The 24,281-nt window shown below is 36.3% G+C and overlaps 1 protein-coding gene across 1 annotated transcript in view; it reads left to right on the top strand.

Moving 5' to 3' along the window:
• LOC129952319 (folate-like transporter 2) overlaps window positions 1-24,281 on the top strand; it is a 194,372-nt gene that overhangs the window by 113,337 nt on the left and 56,754 nt on the right. The window contains exons 2-3 of the mRNA XM_056064855.1: window positions 20,344-20,668; window positions 20,849-20,936. Of these exons, the coding sequence (XP_055920830.1) occupies window positions 20,460-20,668; window positions 20,849-20,936 (297 nt within the window). The 5' untranslated portion in view covers window positions 20,344-20,459. The remainder of the gene's footprint in view (window positions 1-20,343; window positions 20,669-20,848; window positions 20,937-24,281) is intronic.

Genomic DNA, 24,281 nt, shown 5'->3' with positions numbered 1-24,281 from the left:
ATTACACTTTTCGTAAAGTTATAAATTTCGCTAAGTTTTACACTTCTTCTTTTATTTCCTTTTATGAAAAAGTACGAATGATTTAAATAAAGGTGGCTCAGCAATAATCTTCCTCTTTATTGCTCTCCTTACGCCTCGTGCAACAACATTTTTGTAAGTTTAGGTTAATCAATAAATTTTATCATAATTAAAGAAAGTGAGTTTTATTCGGTTATAATACATACGATTGATAATTAGTGAACCCGGTTCACGCAAGATTATTAAAATGCTTAACACTAATAAAATGGACAACAACGAAGACAACCCCAATAACTGTAATAACGCTACAGCACCTTTACCAGCATTGGAAGATGCACCAAAAACAATTACCCGAGTTGCAATCCGTATACCTCCATTTTGGCACGAGAAGCCCCAAATATGTTTTGCGCAATTCCTAAGAATCTAAAGATTCCTCAAAATTCAACACCATCATCGGTGCAATAGAGTCTCAAGTATTGACTCAACTCTCTGATGCGGTATTAAATTCACCAAGCGAAAACAAATACGAGAATCTGAAATCACTGAGCATTGAGCGATTCGGAGATTCTGAACAACGTAAGATCAAAAAACTACTCTCTGATGTCGATCTTGGCGATAAGAGACCATCAGAGCTTCTTAACCAACTTAGAGCTAGGAGGTAATCGACGAATTTCTTAAATCGTTGTGGTTACAACGTTTACCTAAACAAGTACGCGCCATTCTACAAGCTTCAAATGAAGAGCTTTGTCTAAATTAGCTGACAAAATTATGGAAGTTGGCGATTTTTCTCATACTTCAGAAGTAAATGCAGTGCAACGAACACCATCTCAAGCTTCCCTAAATGAACTTTCCTTACATCAACTACAACAAGAAATACATTCAATTCGCAACCAGTTAAATGAGTTATTAAGAAAATCACAATGTGACAGCAGTAATCTAGCTTTCGCCAGCCTTTTTCGACTCGCTTTTCACGGTCAAAACAAAAAAGAAACGATAACTACTGCTGGTTTCACAACATGTACGGTAGTGATGCAAAAAAATGTCGTGAACCTTGTACTTTCAAAAGAGAATCAAAAAACTAAAAGCGCTCTCGTTGACCACGGCAACAACAAGTAAACAACGCGTTGGTCAACAGATCGACAGCGGGGCAGACATTTCAGTTCTACCTCCTTCATATAGTGATCGATTCTCACCATCGAAGAACGCATTGCTAGCGGCAAACGGCAGTACAATAAAAACATACGGAGAAAGAAGACTTACACTGGACCTTGGATTGAGACGAGCATACACGTGGACGTTCATTGTAGCATCATGACACCAATCATTGGGGCAGACTTCATAAGTCATTATGAAATCATGATAGACCTCAAACGAAATCGACTTATCGACAGCACTACAAACACCGAATCAAAAACCAGCAGCTCAGTTGTTAATGAGGTAATTGTAAAAGCTTTCAATAATAATCAACCTTTTGCTTATATTCTCGTTGAGTTTCAAGAACTGTACGTAAAGTCAAACAGACGACCAGTGAGTAAATCAACAATAACGCATCAAGTTGAGAGCTGCCCAAAAATAATTCCAGTATTTGATGGAACAGGGCATGTGTCGCCCTTCTAAAAGCAACTGGGCTAGTCCATTGCACATGCAGCAGAAACCAGGCCCTTAAGAATATCACCATTCCAGACAAATATCTTATTCGTGCAAGATTTTAGTAACATCTTGGAAGGTAACACAGTCTTTTCAACGATTGACCTGGAGAGAGCTTTTCATCAAGTTCCTGTTGGGCTGAAACGGCAATTACTACACCATTCGGATCGTTCGAATTTGTGTACATGATGTTTGGGTTAAGGAATGCTGCAAAAAACATTTCAGAGGCACATGCACGAGATTCTACGAGGATATGAAGACTTCGCACTTTCTTGTATAGACGATATTGGGGTTGCAACGAAAAACATAGAGGAGCACGAAAAACATGTCAAGCTTGTTTTCCAGCGCCTAAAGGATTATGGACTTAAAATCAATCCATCTAAATGTGTTTTTGGACACTCAGTGATAAGGCTCCTCGATCATCAAATCAACTCTCAGGAAATCAAGCCACTCGACTCGAAAGCTAAGGTAATTTTGGAGATCAAAAAACCTTTCATCGCCACGGAACTTAAAAGCTTCCTGGCAATAATTAATTTGTATGCTCGGCATACCCTTTGGGGAAGTTCTGTGATCAACGAACGAGGTTGGATGGGAGGATGTGCTTCATGTTACTTTAGTAAACAACCGTAATTTATTAGTGGAGAATTGTAGAGTTTCCCCTTTGAATTCGTTTTCGGATCACAAGTGGATTCTTTTTCAAATTAATTTCGTGTCGAAAAACCTTCCGCCTTACAAATGTCCCAAAAGAACTGACTGGACGAAATTCAGTCAAATTGCGAGTTCCAAACTAAGCAACTTACCGAATCTTACTGAATCGATAGGAGACCTTGAATCAAAGGTGAAAACCTTTGAAACTTCTATAAGTAAAGCTTTTAAAATCTCTTGCCCAGTTAAATATAGCCGTAAAACCCTTCTTGGTGGAATGAAGAACTGTCCAGTTTTAGGAAAATGACGAGGACAATTTTCAATATCTGCCACAAACATAAGTTTTACCAACCGTATAAAGACTATCTTAAAATTTACAAGCAAGCCCTGTCATCAATCTGTCAATCAATCGAAGACATAAAGGACTCCGCAAGGCTCAGCAAAATTTTATCGAAGGATACTTGTAATCCTTCATTTCTAAAGAAGCCTGATGGAACCTCGACAGCCTCTCCAGCCGAATCTTTTGAGCTACTGATGAAGACGCACTTTCCGGGTTGCGAGAGTTATAACCCCGAATCGCTTGAAACCACAGAGCTAAACGTAGCCAGGCATGGATGGCATACTGCCAGTTATGCTTCAAAAGTTGCATAACTTCTCAAACATGTGCCAATGTCGTGGAGACAGGTCAAAGTAGGTTTTATTCGGAATGTGGGTAGGCGAGGTCACGAATCTGCGAAGGATTTCAGACCAATAAGCTTAACATCTTTTTTGCTTAAAACCTTGGAGCGCATTCTTGATTACCATATAAGAGAAATCCTAGTTGGACGACCTCTCGAAAGATCTCAGCATGCTTATCTTAAGGGAAAATCTACGGAGACTGCCCTCGATGAGGTAGTGCGTACTGTAGAACAAACAATCCATTAGAAGAATCGCTTGTTAAGTTCGGTGTAGAAGACTCCATTCGAGAATGGATTATTTCCATGCTCAGTGCTAGGAAGATTCGAGCCACTCTAGGCGATACAATCGCAACAAAACACGTGAGTAGGGGAACACCCTAGGGTGATGTACTTTCGCCTCTTCTATGGCTTCTGGTCATGGATACAATTCTCGTTAAATTAGAAAGTACACCTCTGTGATTAGTGAAATCACGGAGTCAGCTTTGAAGAAAGTTAGCAACTTGGCCACGAGTTGTGGATTAGGAGTTAACCAAAGTAAAACTGAGCTGTTGCTCTTTACCACCAAAACTAAAGTACAGCCCTACCTCGACTCAACGGTCAAATCGTATCATTGTCTTCCAGTGCAAAATATTTGGGAGTTATACTCGCCCCTAACTAAACTGGACACTAAATATTGAAGTACGGGTTAAGAAGGCCTGTGTTGACTTCTACGCCTGCAGCAAAACTTTCGGCAAAAAGTGGGGACTTCAGTCGAAGATTATTTTATCGACGTACACAGCCGTAGTACGTCCAATCTTAACATATGGTTCGATTGTATGGTTGCCTGCTCTTAGCAAAAGAAGGTTCAGAGCACCACAATCGACCTTTTTATTAAAGGTCAGCGCTATTAGGCTGAAGGAATCAAACAGCTGGTTGTCAAAACCTTATGGTCACAGCAACACTACGAAATTGATTCCCTCAGATATTTTCTCGGTAGACACTGACTGCACTCCTACTTTGAGCCTTAGTAAGGGTTTTAAGGTTATTTTCCCATCCAGAGAAGATTGGGAGGATGACATCGTGTCGATAGGTTTCGACACAACCATCTTTACTGACGGCTCAAAGATGGAGTGCGGAGTTGGTTCTGGGATCTTTTCTGAGTCCCTAAATGTAGCCAAATCCTTTAGGCTTCCTGACTTTGCTAGCGTTTTTCAGGCTGAAGTGCTGGCAATAAGGGAATTATTAAGATACTTAAACAAAGCTAAAACCAAAATCTCATCTTAATTGGTCCAGCAATGTTCCGATGAGCTTGCGAGCCTGAATATTAACCTCGGTGTCACCCCGATCTGAGTTCCGGGCCTTAGTAATATCGTTTGAAATGAACGGGCTGACGAGCTAGCTTGGCAAGGATCGGCCCTTCATAGCTCACTTGCGGAAATGGTTAACATTCCTCTTGGTGCTATGAAGGGTAAAATCTTTTCTATCTACCAAACTGAATCAAACCGAAGGTGGAGCAATTTATTCAACTGCATTATATCTAGGAAGATATGGCCCACCTATAATAAAACCCGTACAAACGAACTTCCATGCTGGCCAAAGCAAGACATAGCCAGGATTGTTGCGGTTTGTACCGGACATTGGCCTATAGGAGTTCATGCAGAGAAGTTGGGTATCTCTTACAACACCTTTTGCCGTAGCTGTAGTGACCAAAGAGAGTGAAACGATAATCCATTTCCTTTGCAAATGTCCTGCTTTGGCAAACACTAGAATGAAATACTTTGGAAAAGCATTTTTTCACGAACTTGATGAGCTATCTGAGACAAAGATTAGAGACCTAATCTTTTTTCTCAATGCGACAAAATGGCTCTAACATAATCGCTATGAAGCTTCTCTATAAATCTATCCCTTTCAATCAAAGTCAAACGAGTTTTTGTTAACAAAACGGCGCACTACAGCGCTAATTGGATCTCAGGCTAGGTTGCCTTGAGATCGCCATTTCTACCTACCTATGATTAATTTGTATAGGTCATTCATACCTCATGCTGTAAATAATCAAATGATCTTAGAAAAGCTAATAAACGGCAACATCAAAAATGATAAAACGCCAATTAAATGGACAAGTGAATCTGAAGTTGCATTTGACAGATGCATCCTGTTTTAGATGCACCCCTTTCACTAAGTACCGATGCGTTAGACGTCGCTATTCAGAACGGTTCTCCATCAAGTCGTCAATAGAAGTTTGCAACCAATCGGATTTTTTTCTAGGAAGCTCATAGACAGACAATACAAGTTTAGTGTGAATGACCACGAGTTGCTGGCAGTCTACGAGGGAGTAAGCCACTTCAGACATTTTCTCACGTTTGCATTAAACAGATCGACAGAATCAGCTTCACTTAGACGAATTAGACAGCTCGATTTTATTTCACAGTTCATCACTGACTTGAGGCACATCGATAGCAAAATGAACACGGTCGCTGACACTTTATCCCAAATAAACACAGTACTCAAGATAAAGTCCACAGTGAAAGAAGCATCAACCATAGCCGAAGAGCAATGGAATGACCAGGATTTCTCGAATATTATGAGTGAAGACAAATATTGTTCAACATCATTTATAGTAATATATAACTTCCATAACGATATATCTAGAATCGAATATCAACTTTTACCAATTTTGCGTAATATTTTTGTAGATTTTAATTTTTGTGAAAAAAACGACTGTTGATTTCTTATAAACATTTTACTTAATTTTGCAACCAATATTTTCAATAACATGAAATTAATTCAAAGCCAATATCTTAAATTTTTAAGAAGATATTTGAGTATAAAAACAATTTTTTATTATAGACAACAAATTTTTTAAAATTATTAAATTTTGATACTTTGAGAATTTATAATAAATTAAATAAGGTTTTTCAATGATTTAGAATTTCAGTTCGTTCTTGTTTTAACTTTGATGATGAATATCTTTTGGTTTATTATTTCTCTAGAAAGCCCTGCACTTGTTCATGATACACTCGGGCGTATACGCATTTTTTTCATTTTTTTTTTGAAGATTCATTACATTTTTAATAAAAACTATACCCCTAACTTTAACTCTATTAAAAAAATTAAATAACGTCTTCCAGATCAGTTTTTAACACACATATTCCATCATAATTAATTATAACAAAAATCTTTCCTACAATAAAATTACTCCTTGAATTTTGTCAATAAACTAAACACACTGTCAGTTTTTTTTAATTCTTAGGATAAAAATTTAGGCTATTTAAAGTGTACCTATCTTGATATATTCATATTCCTCTTAATATTTAAACTTCAAACATAATGAAAACTGAAACTTTTACCAAGAACCTTTCATTTCATTTAATTTTTGTTGAGAACAATTTAAAGTGTTCATTTTCTTATGAACATAGAACACACATATTGATGTACAATGTTCCTACGCACATCAATAAGATTTTAATTGAAAATTATTTCCCTTTTAATGAGAAATTAATTAAAGAATCTATCTTCCTTTTCTGCCTACACCTCCACATATTCAAAGATATCAGATATAGTAAACTATAAAAACTTCAATTTTATTAGAATTTGTTGTGCTGTGTAGGTTACTTCAATAAATAAATATTAGCAAAATTCTATCAATAATAATAACTCCTTTCTATATCCTTTTCTCGGTATCGGTATCGGTATCTTTTCAAAAAGCATATAGTATCAGTCCGGTATAAGTTGGTTTGTTGTGAAGGCATTCTGTAAAATAAAGCCATTATAAAGGTATACAGTGGTATTGATTTCGAATGCAAATCTCCCTCACTACACAAAACCCTTATGTCTTACTCTATATTTCACTATAGATACAAGTTGAGTCGAATCAAATCGAGTAGGTATGTATATTTGTTAAGGCAATACATATATCGACCTATGTATCTGTAGATATGTTTTTGAGAAACTCTCTGGGTATAGAATCTCGACTCTATAACATGTTCAATGTTCAGTTTGTCTTTAATTACGAATAAGGTTTTAGGTCTATTTGGGTTTCACTTTCAATACTTAATTACATTCGGTCCATACACTATAAACCATAGACCATACACCACCGACCATACATGCACCGCATCATTGATGATGGTAAGTCGTATTGCTACATGGACTACTGAACTTATGATATATGTAATAAATTGGACGATTAGTTTTCTGGTTTTGGAAATCAAGAGGCAATCAGAATTGATATGATATAAAATATTGAATATAGATACATAAAGGTGCCAAAGGGCATATTTATTCTGGTTTCGGTTTATGATTTTGAAATTTCTCTCTCTTGTATCTTGAAAAGAATCTTTCTGGATGAAAAGGTAAAATCCACAAATGAGTTTATTGATAAAATCCCAACAAAATATAATTTCCGGAGGTTATTTTCCAAGTAGCAAAATATTGAAATACGAAATATGTACATTTATACAAACGTGAAAATAGAACCAGGCTCAGGTGGTGTGCCAAGCTGGGGCCTAGAGGCTTATAACAATTTACCAGCCTTGTTGTTTGCTTGGTTTTGGTGGTCGATATAGAAATTAGGGTTTGAACTTGAACCTGAGAAAGTATTTCAAATGGAATGTCCTGTTTGATAACCCAATTCAATGGCCTAACATAGACACAAATTTATTCAAATTTAGTTAAGTTTTTTGTTAGATAGGTTCCTGATTTTTATTCGATTTTGTTTAATGGAATCCCAACTCTAACCTCAAAGTAATCTTATCTCAAAAAAAAGGAAGGGTAAATTTCTTACAATCTGTGTGACATAAGTAAAATAAATGCAAAAGGATATCAAACCGGAACGTGGCAATCCAGACATCTTTATAACAATCAGTCTTAATGTTTATTTACTTTAAACCTTATCTTATTTACCAACAACAACAAAAAAGAGGACTCATAACTTTAGCCAAGAAAATACAAATAAAAATAGTAAAAAAAATAGAAATCATTTAAAATGTTGCGGATTTGATTTGACATCACGTATATTTTTTGTTTTTCTGTTTCTTGTATAGAGGGTCCTTAAAAAAAGGGTCTAGTTTAATGAAGATATATTGCTTCAATCTTTCAAAACAGTCTTCCGTTTTGAACTTAAAGACTATGCGTATGTATATGCTCGTAGAATTGTATAACAATTGGCTTGAGCTATGTGATTTTTGTTTTTGTTTATGATGCGGGGGAGAGTGTTTGTATAAGTGTATATTTACTATTTATATCAAGAAAATGTTGTTTTGAGTTCAAAAAGCATGCGGTAGTAATAAGTCAGTTTATGGAATGTAATAAATTTTATAGAAAAACCCCTTTTGGACTTTTTTTTATTTCTTGAAACTTAAAAGTATTCTTGTGACTTTAGTTTATTTTTATGCTTCTTTACTATTTTTTTTTCTGAAAGAAAAAGGCAAATAAGTTGTAAAGGAATAACTAACCCTTATTTATGGTTTTTAGAATTTTAAAAGAAATCAAATCCCTTTTTTCGACATATGTATGTATGAATGTAGATAAAGGTTTCAATTTTAATAGTTAACTATTTGGGCAGCTGTCACTTTTGAAGCTGTCATATTTTGACATTTTTTAAGTAGAAACTTCTAGAAATGGAATGTTTCAGCAACGTATTTAGCACTTGAATTCCCAGTGGGAAAATTTAAATGTAAATAAACATTAAACATGTTCAAATGGTAGAAATATATACTCTCACCTCCCCGTGGTGAGCTTCAGGTACCTAGTACCTCAACTGGAGATTGGGTTTCAACCCCAGTGGAAAGTTGTTGTGGGCAGCAAATGAGAGAGCAGGGAGAGGTGTTTCTACTAAGGCACCTCTCCTTATCCAGACGGCAGCGCAGGAATTCCCGAGATGGAATCAACGGTGGCGTCTACAGTTCCAGTAAGGTTGAACTACTTAGTGAACACCTTTTAGGGCTTCTTCGACTTATTCGTAGCCCAGACCCATAAGGAGCGGTTTTATCCGGCTCCCCATTCTTGAACTTATACTTAGGATCTGGCCCTCCAGGTTGGGAGTTGTGCCGTGGGCGTGACTTCCTGACCAACTAAAAGCTTTCATAGTTGCAATGCACCAACAAGCCTCGGATACGGAAGGATTTACTGTTCACAACCTACGCAATCGAATTAAGGACAACGAACTTCGGATATGCAAGTGGAATTTTAGGTCCCTTAACAGACCAAGTGCGGACGAAGAATTAGAGGAGGCCATAGACCGCTATAAGGCAGACATCACCGCCATCCAGGAAATACGATGGGATGGGCTGGGCAAAAAGAGGATGAAAAACTGCAATATTTACTATGGTGACTGCTACCACGAAAACCAACAGCACTTATTTGGATGAGGCCTTTTCATTGGAGCAAGACTTAGGGAAGAAGTCTTGAGCTATAGGTGCATCAATTAGCGCCTCATAACCATACGCATCAAGGCTGAATTCGGATGACAAAGATGACAACACCAAAGATATGTTCTCGAGCTCCTAGACAAAACATATGAGCAGTGTCCTAGCTACGATATTAAAATAGTCCTGGGCGAGTTTAATGCCAAGTAAGGAAGGGAAGACATCTTCGGTGGAATAATCGGGAAGAACATCCTACACGACAACACTTCCGACAACGGATTCGGGCTCATACATTTTGCTGCGTTGCGAAACGTCATGGTAGCTAGTATGCGTTTTCCACACCTCAACATTCACAAAGGAACTTGGACTTTTCCAGATCAATCTACCGTTAACCAGATTGACCATATATCGATCGACGCCAGACACGCTTCCAGCATCATGAATGTCCGAATTTTACCGAGGAGTTAACATCGATTCAGACCACTACCTCGTTGTAGCCAAGGTAACACTTCGGATTTCCAGACCCAAGCCAAAACAGGGAAGTGCTAGGAGAAGGTACAATCGCCAGAGATCGTCAAATCCTTTTCCAACCGAGTTATAAGTAACCTCTCTCGAAGTTCTCTGCCGAAAGTTTTATGAACAGGTGAAACGAAATTCACAGGTACATAAACCTAGAACCGAAGGCTGCAAAGACGAAAGTGGAAACATCATAGTGGAACCGCAGTCCATGCTGAGGATATGGAAGGACCACTTCTGCAGACTTTATAACGGCGTCCGCTGTCAGGCAGGATAATCCATTCAACATAGACGACGAAAGCCAACAATCCCGTCCTCCCGACTTAGACGAAGTAAAGATCGCCATATCTAAGTTGAAGTCTAATAAAGCCGCTGGAGCGGATCGCTTGAATGCCGAGCTCTTTAAAGCAGCTGGATTTAAGTTAGTTAGGAGCATGCACCAACTTATCTGTACGATATGGTCGGAAGAAAGTATGCCTGATAAATGGAACCTCAGTATTGCTTGCCCGATCCTGAAAAAAGGAGACCCTCTAAACTGCATCAACTATAGAGGAATCAGTCTACTTAACATCGCCTATAAAATCTTCTCTGCCATAATCTAAAGCCCGTCGTCAACGATCTGATGGGTCCTTATCAGTGTGTTTTAAGACCAGGAAAGTCCACAGTTGATCAAATGTTCACATTACGGCAGATCCTGGAAAAAAAAAAACCCAAGAACACCGAATCGACACCCACCATCTTTTCATCGATTTCCAGGTCGCATATGACAGCATCTACAGCGACGAGATTTATAGAGCCACGACTAGTTTTGGCATCCCTTCCAAACTCGTCCGTTTGTGCAGGATGACCATGGCGAATTCACTCTGCTCCATAAAGGTTGGAAACAATTCGACAGAACCTTTTGATGTCAAAAAATGTTTAGACAAGGCTCACACGTCAACACTAGAAGCACTATCTTTCAAAAGTCTGTCCAATTACTAGCATATGCGGATGACATTGACATAATCGGAAGAACTCAGCGTGATGTCAATGGGGCCTTTGTGAGTATTGAGGCAGAGGCGGCAAAAATGGGTTTAACGGTTAATGAGGGCAAAACAAAGGACATGCTGCCGTCAAGAAAGGACCTACAACACCGATGTCTTGGTCAAAACGTCACCATCGACAGACGTAACTTTGAGGTAGTCAAGGACTTCGTCTACCTAGGCTCCGCTGCAAACGCAGAAAACAACACCAGCGCTGAGATCAAACGCAGAATAACTCTTGCGAACCGCTGTTTCTTTAGACAAAGAAAGCAATTGAGTGGTAAAGTCCTCTCTCGAGGGACCAAAGTGTTGCTATACAAGACCCTTATCATCCCCGTCCTGCTATACGGTGCAGAAGCATGGACTATGACAAAAGCGGATGAAAGCACCTTGGGTCGCTTCGAGAGAAAAGTTCTTCGTGTGATTTACAGTCCCATATGCATCTAAGGGGAGTGGAGGAGAAGATGGAACGACGAGCTGTACGGGATGAACAGCGACGTAGACTTAGCCAGAAGGGTAAAAGTCCAACGACTAAGATGGGTGGGTCACGTAGAGCTCATGGAAACCAATGCTCCGGCCTGGAAAGTTTTCGAATCCACACCCACAGGACAGCGCAGTAGAGGAAGACCGCAGATCAGGTGGCTAGATGGAGAAGTTTGTTGGGTGAGGCTTGACTTGACCTTGAAACGTCGAGAAATTGCAAAATTTTCAATTCGACAAATCGGGCCCTTTACAATAACTTTCTATGGGAAGTGAAAAATGACAACTAACAATTTGGGCGTTCTTTTATTTAAAATTTATTTGGGTGTAACCAAATTTGTTTTGTGTTTTTTGGCGTTTTTTTTTAAACTTTTTGTTCTTTATGAAATTTTAGGGATTTGGGCGTTCTGGTTTTAGGCGCAAAGACCTTATGCCTGTCTGATGACCTAAATCTCCTCTTCTGTTTAATTGTCGTTTATTAACGCTGAAAACCTCTCATAAACTAAACGGAAATTAAAGAACTTAAGTGAAGTTGAAGAACTTATAAAAATGCGAAAAAAAGAATTGATCTCAAGTACAAACTCATTACATTTTCTTCCCATATTAAATTTATAATCAATTAACTTTTCTGTACGTTGCGTAGGATTACACAACATCTTAATTAATATTACAAAAGCCAAGTTAAATAAATTGATTTTTGTTTTCAACTTTCTTTTATCAACCTCAATTATAAATCTTCCTCAAAAACAAAATATGTACATAAATAAATGATAATCATTTTGTTTCCTTCATCCTTCCTGAGATTATTGTGAGATTCAAAAAAAATAAAAAACTTAATACTCTGATGATGAAATTCGGCAAAATAACATCAAATTTAAATTAAGTAAATACCCAATTTATTTGAAAGCTCGATACTATTTATAATGTGCCAATTGGGTGCAATAAATTTAACAACCCAATCTAAAAATTATAGCAAAACAATTTCAGAGATACATATTCGTACGTATACATAATATAATATAAACTATGTATTACTTTGTCAAACTGACCTTATGAATTATTTAACCTTGATGTGTCAAGAAAAGCGATCAATAAAATGGATATAATTGATGAGATAAGGTACCTTCCTATATATCTAGTAGAAACTATTGTGGAATTGACGAAACACAAGAACCAGATGAATTTCATTCTCTAAAGATACTTGATTTAGGGATAGGGCCCTCCTAACCTATTCGATGGATGTTTCTCGCCATTTGGGATAGAAATTTCCTTTATTTTCGATTTCATCAAGGACACTTTACTTCTTTTTTTTTTCTTTGGAGAATCCTTAGGTGACCATTATTATGTTATTGGAACTTTGTCGTTGTTGTTAAAGAGGACAAGACAACTGAACGACCTTAACTAAAGTAGGTACAGGAAATTAGTGAGAGGCAAAGTTTTATAGCACCACAGATATTTTATTTTCTATGCCTACGAGTTATAAACATAGGTAATAATAAATGACCTAGGGTTTTGGTTTTGGTTTTCGTTATTTTTATATTTTATATTTATATTATTCGAAAAAGAAGACACTAGATAAGAGAAGGTATGGTATTGGTATAATTTATTGGCATTTGGACCTTTTTTTTTAACTCTCACTCAATTCGAATTCCCTACTCAATTTGTGTGCGGTGTGGACTTTTTCGGAGCATGGGAACAAATTCTTTTTTTAAGTGGCAATCGAAAAGGAATATAAATATTAAAGGTAAAATTGAAAAGATTAAAGTTCAATGATTTTATTTTGTTGGGCTTTACTAATGTTTAAAAGGTTCTTTGGGAAGAACATGTAAGTCTGTGTATTTTTATTATTTTAAGGATGTCTCATTTGTTATGGATTTTATATTTATATGAATTTTTATTTTATGAATATGGAATAACCTTTATAAGGCAATAGAAGAACATACAACTTTGCGACCTTTTTTATGTTCAGATCTTAACAAAACATTCTTAAAAATACATATCTTTTTTATTACAAAAATTTTTGTGTTTAAAACTAATTGACCTTGTTAAAAGGAAAGAGGTTATAATAAAGGTCGTCAGAATTGAATTTAGGTTGAAAAAAAGAAAGATTCTTTGAAACTTAAATCTAAATTTGTAAATGAACCTCCAGTTCAGGTATTAAAACGTGTAACCAAAATAAAGTCGTCAACCTTTAATTTTTTGAAGAGATTTATATTAAAAATGACGATCTTTATGGAAATTATGAAAATATGGATGTAATCCGGAAAACGTTTATTTCCCTTCCGCAATTTAGATTTATTTAAATATTCAACACAACCCAAAATATCTTGACCTACTCAAAAGCAAATGTTGAGATGATTGCAAGTGTCAATTTTTAGCAGATTTATAAAATGGGTCATAGGGCTTTTTTCGCCAAAACCATAACGCTATGATCCTAAAATATCCAAAACCCAAAATTGATCACAGCCCAAGAAGTAAAGAAAAAATCGCCAATAAACCCAAAGCTATTGTCCTAATGCTCATATACATTTTTCAATATAAGAACGCAGAAATTGTTAGATGTCATTTCTTCCAAAAGAATTTTTGGAACATTTGTTTTGGACAATAAGACGATTATCCATATAATCCAAAACAAAAATTATTTCCGTCAAAAAAATTAGATACGACGTTAAAAAATAAGTTTAAACTTAAACAAAATTGTTTGCGTTAGAAAAATTAGTGGGAAAACGAATTAATTATATCTACATAATTAATATTTTTTACAGCCTCAACCAATCAGTTAAAGCAAATTCAAGAATACCGCTTTTTAACTGCCCAAAGGAAGTTACTGTAGTCCCATGTGTCGAATTAAATCTTTTGACGTTTATGGAAGCTTCATGGTACATAGAGTTGAAATCAAAGATTTTTAGAGAGATGTCTGTTTAAAGGTGTGTGCTCACGTTTTTACGTCCGTGCGTTCGGCAAGCTTTTTTCGTCTTTAATATCTCAAAAACTAGTGAAAATATCAAATTGAAATAAAGTTTGTTTAACAGATAATAACACAAAAAAACTCAAAACAGACTTTAAAAAAACTGAATGTCTGGTTTTTTAAGTACAGCAATTAAAACAAAAATTTTAAATTTTGGTTAACCTAACTATAAGTAATGAAAACAAAAAGGTTTCATTACTAATACTTTACAAACAAAAAAAGCATTTTACCTCCAAAAAGAATTGCATACAGCAAAAATAATGTGTTCGACATCTGTTGAATTTTTGAAGAAAAAAAATGGTCAATTTGGTAATACTTGATTTTCGACTAAAAGTGTCGAGAATTAATACAGATTTCAAAAAGAAACTCATTTTATAATATAAAAATAATGTTGATAACTTCTAGTAAATGTTTTTTCTACAAAACACGATAACCTACATCAACTGATGTGAAATGGTTTTCAAATTAATTATAAAAAAGAGGCTGGGATGCGACCCACACTGATAACTTCCCATTCCGTCTGTCAATTTGTCTTGCTTAAAAGTTTGTCTATATGTACTCGTATCAATTTTTAACAAATTTGCGAACTATTTTTTGTAGATTTTATTTTTTATGAAAAAACGAATAGTTGAATTTTTATATAAAAATTACTGAATATCGAAAACAATATTTTCTTGGAAATAAAATAAGTTTGAAGCCAATATTTCAAATTTTTGAAAAGATATTTAGTCGAAAATAAATTTTTACCAACTTTAAGTATTGTTTTTTTAGGTTTTTATGTTTTGTAAAAAAAACTGTCAACTCGATTTATCTCAAAATTTGTTCTAATGTTGAAAACAATATTTCTTATAAGATAAAATTAGCTTGAAGCCAATATTTCCAATTTTCGAAAAGATATTTGAGTCGAAAATCATTTTTTACCAACTATTATTTATTTTTTTCCGGTTTTTAATTTTTTGTAAGAAAGACTGTCAATTCAACGTTGACAACAATATTTTCAGAAGATAAAAGTAGTTTAAAGCAAATATCTCAAAGTTTTATAAAAGATATTTGAGTCGAAATATCCAACCATCCTTACCAACTTTTATTAATTTTTTTGATTAGGTTATTATTTTTTATAAGAAATCTGTCCATTCGATTTTTGTCAAAATTTTACTGAATATTGAAAACAATATTTCTTAAAATAAGTTGGAACCCATAATCTCAAATTTTTAAAAAGATTTTTGACTCGAAATTCAATTTTTACCAACTTTGAGTAATGTTCATTTTAGGTTTTTTTATGAAAAAACTGACAGTTCAACTTTTCTCAAAATTTTACCAAATGATAGAAGCGTTATTTTTCTTTGCACACAATCGTTTTGGAGATGAAATCATTTATTATTCGTAAAATACTAGAGGTGAAATTTTTTTCAGTTTTTTTGATTTATAAAAACATAAACGTTAATTGGGTTTTTCTCCAAAAATATGTTGGTTTGGTATCACTTCACAATATATAATATTATATATATATTTTCACCTTTTTAAACTGCTATGGTAAAAAATAACCGCCCACGTAATTTTCTTGAGAGCCCTTTCTGCATCTTTCTGCCTTATTATCTGTATAACAAAATTTATTTGAAGTCGATATCGCTTCTGGTTCTTGAGCTTTGGACAACGAAAAAAACGTGGCGAACGTACGTACACACGCACGCACAGACATCTTTCTAAGAACCTTTAATTTCGATTCTACGGACGACCTAGAAACGTCGAGAAATGTCAAAATTTTCAATTCGGCAAATCGGACCCATAACAATAACTTCCTATGGGAAGTTAATAAAAACAAAGAAATAAATTGACTTCATATTTTTTGATCTCACATTAAAAGTTGATATCAATGTTTTGTTGAACTTAAACAGCCCCTTTTTAAATTTTAAGACTAAAATTTATGAATGCTATAGTGCCGTGAAAAAAGACACTTCGACAAATTGAAAGAAGGCTTAATTATTTTAAAAAATAAGACGAACATATTCTTATTTTGAGGTATGTAAGGAGTGGATGCGGAGGGTTTTCAGAGTGAAAGCCTATGCGGACGACGTTGCTATAGCAGTTTCAGTTTTTTTTCTTACGAAATGCCTTGGACAGACTAATACTTTGGGCTGATCGGTTTGGACTAGGTGTTGAACCACACAAAACCGATTTAAACTTATTTTCGAGGAGATACAAAATTCCATTTGTCAATCCTCCCTATATTTAAGGAATCCATTTCAAATTGTAAGACGAGGCTAAGTTCATGGGTCTTATTTCAGACAAAAAACCAAATTTGGAAACGCATTGTACAGGAAAAAGTCAACAAACTACTGTTCTCATTTCTTGAAAAAAAGCTATTGGTAATAAATGGGGCTTACAACCCAGAATCACGCATTGGCTATTCACAATGGTAATCAGACCGATTTTAATGTACGGAGTGGCAGTATGGTGTACTGCTTTAGAGAAAACTATAAACCGCGACAAATTATTAAATAAAGTCCAACATTCAGCTTGCCTATGTATAAGCGGATCGCTTCGCAAGACCCCATCTGCGGCACTGGACACCTTACTCTACCTAACACCTTTTGACATATTAAGCAAACAAATAGCAGCAAGCTCTGCTATTCGCCTCAAAGCTTCGTCGCAATGGACTAACAACAACATTGGTCACTCCGTAATTCTAAGGTATTTAGAATTAATTCCAAAGCACACAGACGACTACACCATCCCCCAACAGCATATTGACAGAAATTTCCAGATTTCTATACCTCCCAAATCTTTTTGAGAGGATAGGACATTCTTGGCGGATGAGTCAATCCATTTTTACTCAGATGGGTAAAAAACAAAAGAAGGGGTTGGTAGAGGTGTGTACTCTGAACGACCGAAATTAAGTCTCTCATTCCGCATTCCCAATGATTGTAGCGTGTTCCAGGCGAAAATTTTGGCGATAAAGGAGGTCTTGTCCTAGGCCGCTATCAAATCTCTGGATCTCTGGACTCTGTCTCTACAAACTCTATAACAGTCCATAACTGTCGATCATCTCTAATGGAGATGGCGCAACAGTTTCATATTCACCTTTGCTGGTTGCCGGGCCATAGAGACATTCCAGGTAACTGTAAGGCAGATGAACTCGCCAGGAACGGTACAATACAGCCCATCCTACCACGTTTCGCAAGTACTGGCATACCAATCGCTACTTGTAAACTGCTACTAATGCAAGACGCTGTGAGGAGGGCAGGCACCAGGTGGACCAACATCACCACGTGTCAAGCCACAAAAAACATCTGGCCAACACTGGATTTAAAACGTTCAAGGTGCTTGCTCTCTCTAAGCAGATCGCATATAAGCTCGATTATAGGTGTCATAACCGGACACTGTCTAATAGGAAAGCACGCCACGAGACTAGGCGTATTCTCAAATTACTTTTGCAGAAGCTGTATGGACGAGGAAGAGGAAGAAACGGTTCTTCATCTTCTCTGCACATGCCCTGCTCTAGCTCGAAAACGGAAGAACTACCTAGGAGAATTCTTCTTAAACGATCTAAATGATCTAAATCATATCAGTATAATCAGCCTCTCTCGTTTCGTAAGGGACTCAAACTGGTTCCATTGAGCTTAGGAGGAAGCCTCAAGATTCATGTGGTATCACAATGGGCCATTAAACTGGCCTAAGTGTGTCCGTTTAAATCTTGGACAGCCACTATAACCTAACCTAACCCTAAGGAGTGGACTACTGCCCCCTGGAACCCCACAATGGCCACAAAATATGATTTATTATAGGTGCGAAGTTTCATGTATGCAAATGTTAATTCTTGAAATTTAGCCTCATTGCACTTGGTTTTATTTCACCGCACCAAGAAATTATTCAAAAATGGCCTTTATCATGAATCTTGTCTTCGTAGATTAATAACAATCTTTTTAACAGTTCAATACAAGTTGTATTAGATAGTTTAAGGTCTGAAATTTATACAAACAAATTCTGGTGTTCCCCAAGGCTCCATTTTGTCTCCGACTCTCTTTCTTATATTCATAAACGATTTTTTTCTGTCAATTCTAGTACGCGGACATTTAACTATTTCGTTTTTGGATTCACATCCTTGTCCTTCAGATGTAGAAATTTAACGGCAGTGTTTGTTAAGCTCATTACATTCCAATTTCGACAGCATTGTCAAATAGAGAATTATTAACCGTATAAAATTAAATACTTCAAAAATTCAATGCTGTCTCCTGACGTTAAAACCTAACCCCGTCCCGATGCCACTCTCCATGAGTGACAAATGCATCCAGGAAACTAATCAACTTTCAACACTCGGTATTTGTACCACAGATCACCTCTTATGGAATGATCACATATTCAATATTTCCAAAAATGCTGCTAGGTGATAAGGATTCTACTGTTCGACGACCAAAAGGGCAAAAAAAAAGTTTTTACTCCTTCTGATCTGGCTGTAATTTACATAGCCTTAATTCGTCCAAAACTGTATATTTGGGCAGGTAACACATAAAACAAGTTCAAGTCTTTTGAACAGAATTTAAAAAAGAGCTTTGATAGAACTATAGCCGAAACATTTACATCGCTTGAACACCACCGCAATGTTTCATGTATTTTGTTTTTTAACCATATTTTTTTGAAGTTTTTTTTTTGTAAAATTTGCTAGTTCTATTCCACACCTTAAACAATTCAGCCATAATACTCACACTTCTAGAAATATTCATCAGTTTCCTCAATTTCGGACATACTGTCAATTATAGAGATCATTTTTTAACCGCACATCGAGAATGTAGAATACTTTGACCAGCTCTATTTTTCCTTCCAATTAAGATCAATTTGCATCGGTGTCTCCCTTTAAAATCTTCCCAATTTTCCTAACACTCGCCTTACTTCTCTGAAAAAGTATGCGATGAATATGTTGGATCCTTAACACCGTCAACTGCTAAACAAAAATTAAGTTCCATTTAAGACTTTTTTCTTTTCATTCGATTTCCCTTTAATTTCAAGGAAAATCTCTTTAAACCAATTTTCGGGTCAATTTAAGAAATTGGTAGTTTTGCCTTTCAGCCCAATATATCCATCACTCTAACTAAAAAATTGATTCCAAGAGTTTTAACTTTCAAATCTTCATCAATCAATACCAAATTCGATTTTCCTTCAAACAAGGGTACAAAAAAAAAGGTTTTTTTCCATGAATCATTATCACTCAATTTAAGTCGAAAATAGTCGAAAAATACCTCACGTAAAAAGAGGATTATCGCATACTTTCCAAGTCTTTGTATTACCAGGATTTTCAATAAATTGGATAACCAAAACTACTCTGATATTCTATCTTATCATTGGAAATTGCAAAATAAAAGTACGAAAAGTGTTTTACAAATCAATAGGTACGACAATCTACACCCAAAGTAAATGTTCTCAAATTCAATCACACAAAACATCGCTACCAAATTCTTTTGCATTATATTACATCCTTGTGAACATAGAACAGGTAAAATGTGATGTGGAAAAATATGTAACAAAATCCTTTTTAGCATAAACACACAGTTGAGTTGTGTTGTGTCGTATCTCCGAAACGAAACGAAAGGAATATCATATCATTTTAGAAAGTTCGAGAGTTTTCAATTCGAGATACGCTTTACGCATATTACCTCTGTGAGATGTACAGATGAATAAAAGAGCGACATGTTGGAAAATCCCAATAGAGGCCTTTCATTCAATATGTCTGCCAAAACATAACCAATCCAATTCACGCCTCTATATAGCATCTACACATAGTATATGATAGGTACCAACTTTACTTCAATTCTAGTGCTGATAATTTGCATATACAAAGCTTGTTATCCTTTCAGCAATATGATGATATGTGATGTGTCCTCACGCACAGGCAATGAATCCGCAAACATCATCATATGACTTGAAATTTGAAATCAATTTTACAGGACCACACATTCCACAACCCTCTTTAAATCCATCCCACCCACATATATCAAATTTTTTTTCTTTCTAATTGTGTTATGTATTTTCAGGATAAAGTAAAAAGGACGAAAGGATCAGTAGATTACTATCCACGACGACGACGACGAAGATCAAAGCAACACAAAAAAAACCTCAATAAAGCGAATAACTACGACAACGCCCCACAATGAAGTCCTGGCTTAAGATATCCATGCTCCTTTGTTGTTTTGGTTTCCTTCGGGAGCTGCGACCGTCCGACTCCTTTGCTACTGAATTCCTGTCGGGCGAATGGCACGATATAACGTCCGAACAGGTGAACAAGGAGCTATATCCTTTGGGGATTTATATGAATGTTGGGTGGTTGGTCATTGTGCTCCTAGTCACAGACATGCTGAGGTAAGGATTAAAGAATAATTTCCACACACACAAACAAAATAAAAAACTAAAAAGAAAATAAAGACTTTAACGATATCCTGATCTCGATTCATCAGGACTATGCCATACATCAGAACAAGAAGAAGAAGAATCCTTTATTATTGTATTTTCTCAATTTCCTCACATTTTCCACAATTGCAGATACAAACCGATAATAATCACTTCAGCATGTGCGGGGATAATTCTATGGAGTATCCTTTTGTGGACCGAATCACTTTGGGAATTACAGGTATGCACATTGAACACACATAACTTCAACATCGCCTTCATACAACCGCCCCCACCCCCATTCAAGGTAGAATCGATTTATTCCTTCCCAGAATTGAGCTGTGCAAGCATAAATTGCAGGCAGTTGTTGTGAAGTTTTCACTTTATGGTCTCGTTCTTGGGTCTTCATCTCTCGGATTCGAACTCGGTCTGGGTTCTGTCCTCCTTTCCATAGAGTTGGCATTGTTGTTTAAATTTATGGGAGAAACTGAAACAGTGGTCTATAAACCTACACTCCTTTATTTGGATGCAAATCTTTTGAAAAAGGAATTCAACTGTAGGTAGCCGTAGCACCGCAACGGACTGGTCGGCCGAGTGCCGCCCGTCGCCACGGGCCATAGGAGTAAATATTGTTGACCGTGCAGTGCATTGGCAATCGACATGTTTGACTTTTTTCCTTGATTCTGTGTCCTGTGAGACAAATCGTAGAATTTTCTTGGTAGTTAAAATAAATTGAAATGCAAAAACCAGATTGCAAAGTCAGATATCGACAATCTCCAAACCCGAACCCACCTACATCATCACACTTTTCAACAAGGACGAAGGACACATGTTGATTTTCACATAAATACATTGCATATTTGCATCGAAAGCAATCTGAGCACACGTGGGGAATAATTAATGCGGAAATTATGGAAGTGTGGAGGAGGTGTGTGAGGTCTTATCCGATAGAGGGAGCTATATAGGAAATAATAGACTATAGGTGTACGGTGTGATTGTTTACTTTTAAAGTTCAAAATTCCAATTAAGATTTTTCCGATTGTTTGCTTTACACAATCAAAGGCAGATAAAATTTTATAGATTAATAAATGGGTTGAGTTTCTGTTGATGTAAAAATGACCAAAAGAAATGTGGAAAATTTATATTCCTAGGATTTATTGCTGAAACACTTTAATACCAAAGTGACATGGTAAATGATACATTCACGAGATATTATTTACATAATTCTTTCTTTGAATAAGGAAATCCAGGAAAGACAAAGAGAATGTATTCGTACAGCACGTGGCGTACGCACGATGCTTCCAATGGTTACAGTGCTGTGCAAGAAACTTTGTATTTTGATGACATAAAATACAAATATCAAATAGAATTTTCTCTTAAGGTTTTAAGAAGATATGAAACTGTCACCATTAAGAAATATATTAAGTGTGGAAATGAAATAAAGGAAAAGGTATGGAAAAAGATTAATAACGCTTTTCTGTGAGGTGACTAGGCCCTGGTGCTCTACGGACTGTTGCGCTACCTAATTTTTATAAGAATGGCATAATTAGGGATGTTCTTAGGTAGTCTTTTTTTATAATAAACGAACACTTCAGGGGATATTACTACCCTTAGTATGTAAAGACACAGTGTTGGCACTAGGAAAGGGAGAGAGGGCTTGAAAGAAGGTGTTGTTGCACATTGGTTTTTAATTCCTGAATATTGCAATGGCTGGAAAAGACAGAGTGTGGCAAGGCCTTCCACATTCGCATAGTACGGCTTAAGAACGAATCTCTGTACTTGAGAGTACAACCGAAATTGGGTTCGAGGGTATATTGATGAGCATTCCTAGAAGCGCGAGTATTACGGTTGAACTGTTTAAGGAGAGGAATCCAACTGGCTATTTCACGAGAGCATAAACCGTTAAAATACCGGTAAAAGAGGGTGAGACAGGTAACTTTACGACTATGTTCGAGCGACGTAAATGATCTTATGATGGTAATATCACCAATCAATCTAAATGCTCTAAGAGGCTTAAGTAAGTTGCAGGAGCACCAGCCCAGATATGGGAGGTATACTCAAGCTTTGACTTATTTAAGTCTTGTAAATAACAGCCAGAGCAGAGGGGGAGAAAAATTTCTTGCATGGCCTTAGAAAACCCAAGCATTTTGGGACATTTTTGACGACATCGCGTATGTGATCTTTCCACAAAAGGAGGTTTTTTACACACATAAAGAGAATATCGAGATGTTCAGTCTCCTCGATGCAAGTGCCATCCATGGATAATGGCAAGGGGGGTGTATCTCCCTTTAACGATAAAAGACAGAATTATGTTTTCGAAGCATTAAATTAAAGGAGATTTTTTAATCCCCATTGCAGAATGCTGTTTAGGTCGGAATTTAATGAACTTATCATATTTTGTTGTTGCAGATCCACATCTGAAGGAGAGGGATGTGAGTCTGAAAACGAATATGACAATCTAAGAGTTCTATCGTCAGCGAAACAATGTATTGGATATTGCAGACAGGAGATCATTAATAAAAATGAGAAAGAGTATTGGAGATAAAGCAGAGCCCTGGGGCATACCAGCATTTATTTTGTGGTTTTCAGACTTGAATCCATCCAATACAACTTGTACTCGAATTCGAAAGGTAATTACTAATCCAATAAAGCAGGGATGTATGAAAACTGAAAGCACGCATTTTCGATAAGAGAGGCTGATGCCAAGCCCTATGGAATGCTTTTGAAATATCAAGTGCAATAATCTTAATTTCTCCAAACCGATGTAAAGGTTTGCTCGACTGTTCGGTGAAATGAACCATGAGATCACTAGTGGACCTATTGCTACGATAGCCATATTTTCGATCTTAGAGATATTTCTTGAATTAATAATTAATCACCGTTTCCATGACCTTGGAAAGTAGGGACGTAAGTGCAATCGGTCTGTAACTAGAAGGTGAATAAGATTCGCATTTTTTACGAATAGGCTGGTCAAATGCAGTTTTCCATCCACTCGGAACGAGACCTGAGGTGTAAGACCGATAAAAAAACTTACGCAGTGGTTTTTACAGCGTTGAAGAACACCTCTTCAGAACAATAGCGGGAATACCATCTGGACCAGCGGATTTGTGAATGTTAAGATCTTTAAGAACTCTTGCCACAATACGAGTGCGAAAAAAAGATTGGTCCCATTGAATCACTAACTCGCTCTAGTACAGGCGAAGTCATAACACTCACTGGCAGCGTAGAATTGGCGGCGAACTGCCTAGAAAAGAGATTAGCTTTCTCTTAAGAGCAAACAAATGGAGTTTCATTTTAACGAAAAATTCCTCATATTTTTTACAAATTACCAAAAATTGTTTCTGCTTTTGGGACATCGCAGTATTCTCTGCCGTAATTTTTGGTCATGTAAAAATTTGGTCCGTCGAATATGGGCGTTGCAGACCTTCCTGGCTTGTTTGAACTTATTCAGATTTTCCTCAGTTGGATTGGCTAAAAAACAACGGAAACTTACCTCCTTCAACCTAATAACCTCTTTACAGCCCGCATCGAACCATGCGTTTTCCTAAGGTCGATAAAAGTTCTCATTCTCAGAAGAATCAAACTT

The sequence above is a fragment of the Eupeodes corollae genome, chromosome 3 (genome assembly GCF_945859685.1).
Source record: "Eupeodes corollae chromosome 3, idEupCoro1.1, whole genome shotgun sequence".
NCBI lineage: Eukaryota > Metazoa > Arthropoda > Insecta > Diptera > Syrphidae > Eupeodes > Eupeodes corollae.
This window is presented reverse-complemented; position numbering and strand designations above follow the sequence as displayed.